Source organism: Eimeria tenella, genomic scaffold (assembly GCF_000499545.2).
Source record: "Eimeria tenella Houghton genomic scaffold, Eth_scaff2917, whole genome shotgun sequence".
Lineage (NCBI taxonomy): Eukaryota > Apicomplexa > Conoidasida > Eucoccidiorida > Eimeriidae > Eimeria > Eimeria tenella.
Genome location: NW_013542793.1, coordinates 1376 through 2120, shown reverse-complemented (window position 1 = coordinate 2120; position 745 = coordinate 1376). Strand labels below are relative to the sequence as shown.

At 65.6% G+C, this 745-nt stretch overlaps 1 protein-coding gene across 1 annotated transcript in view; it reads right to left on the bottom strand.

Moving 5' to 3' along the window:
- ETH_00041925 (uncharacterized protein) overlaps nucleotides 1-203 on the bottom strand; it is a gene marked incomplete at both ends in the record, with an annotated part of 688 nt that extends 485 nt beyond the window's left edge. The window contains one exon of the mRNA XM_013375620.1: nucleotides 44-203. Coding sequence (XP_013231074.1) covers nucleotides 44-203 — 160 coding nt within the window. The remainder of the gene's footprint in view (nucleotides 1-43) is intronic.
- Nucleotides 204-745: the final 542 nt, after the last annotated feature.

Sequence of the window (745 nt, the reverse complement as noted above, 5' to 3'; positions counted from 1 at the left end):
GCACAATCATTAGCAGCAGCAGCAGCAGCAGCAGCAGCAGCACCTGGCTGGAGAAACCTGGGGAGGGCCTGGGCCCTGTGAACTGCTTCCACAAGAGGTCTCAGCCGAAATCGAGCAACTTCTTGATCTATTCGCTGCTGGCTGCTGCCAGCCAGCAGCATTTGAGCTTCTGCGAATTCCTCTGCTTCGATTTGCCGCGCCATCCGGCTGCACGCCCTGCTGCTGCTGCTGCTGCTGCTGCTGCTGCTGCTCTGGCTGCTGGGCTGCGGCGACGCCGGCGTCGCCGGCGCGCTGCTGTGCGGGGACGCGGAGATTTGCTGCTGCTGCTGCTGCTGCTGCTGCTGCTGCTCGCCGCGCGCCGCGGCGCCGGGTCCCGCCGCGTTCGGCGCTGCTGCTGCTTCTGCAGGGAGCGCCGCGGGAGCCTGGCTGCTGCTACTGCTGCTGCTGCGGCCGCGGCTGCGACGGGTGGCCGTGTAAAATGCTGCTGCTGCTGCAGGGCCTCTGCAGACAAAAACCCTAAAGCGCTTCTTCCGCAGCAGCAAACTGCGATCTATTCCCCCACAAACATAGCGGGGAAAAGCAGCAGCAACACAGCTGCCGAGGTGAAGAAAAGCTTCTCGCGGCAGCAGCGGGGGGGCCTCGCTGCTGCCACCCTTTGCTGCTGCTGCTGCTGCTGCTGCTGCTGCTTCCGCCTCCGCCGCAGCAAACGCCGCGTCTTCGCTGAAGTCCACCAGCCGACGCCGCG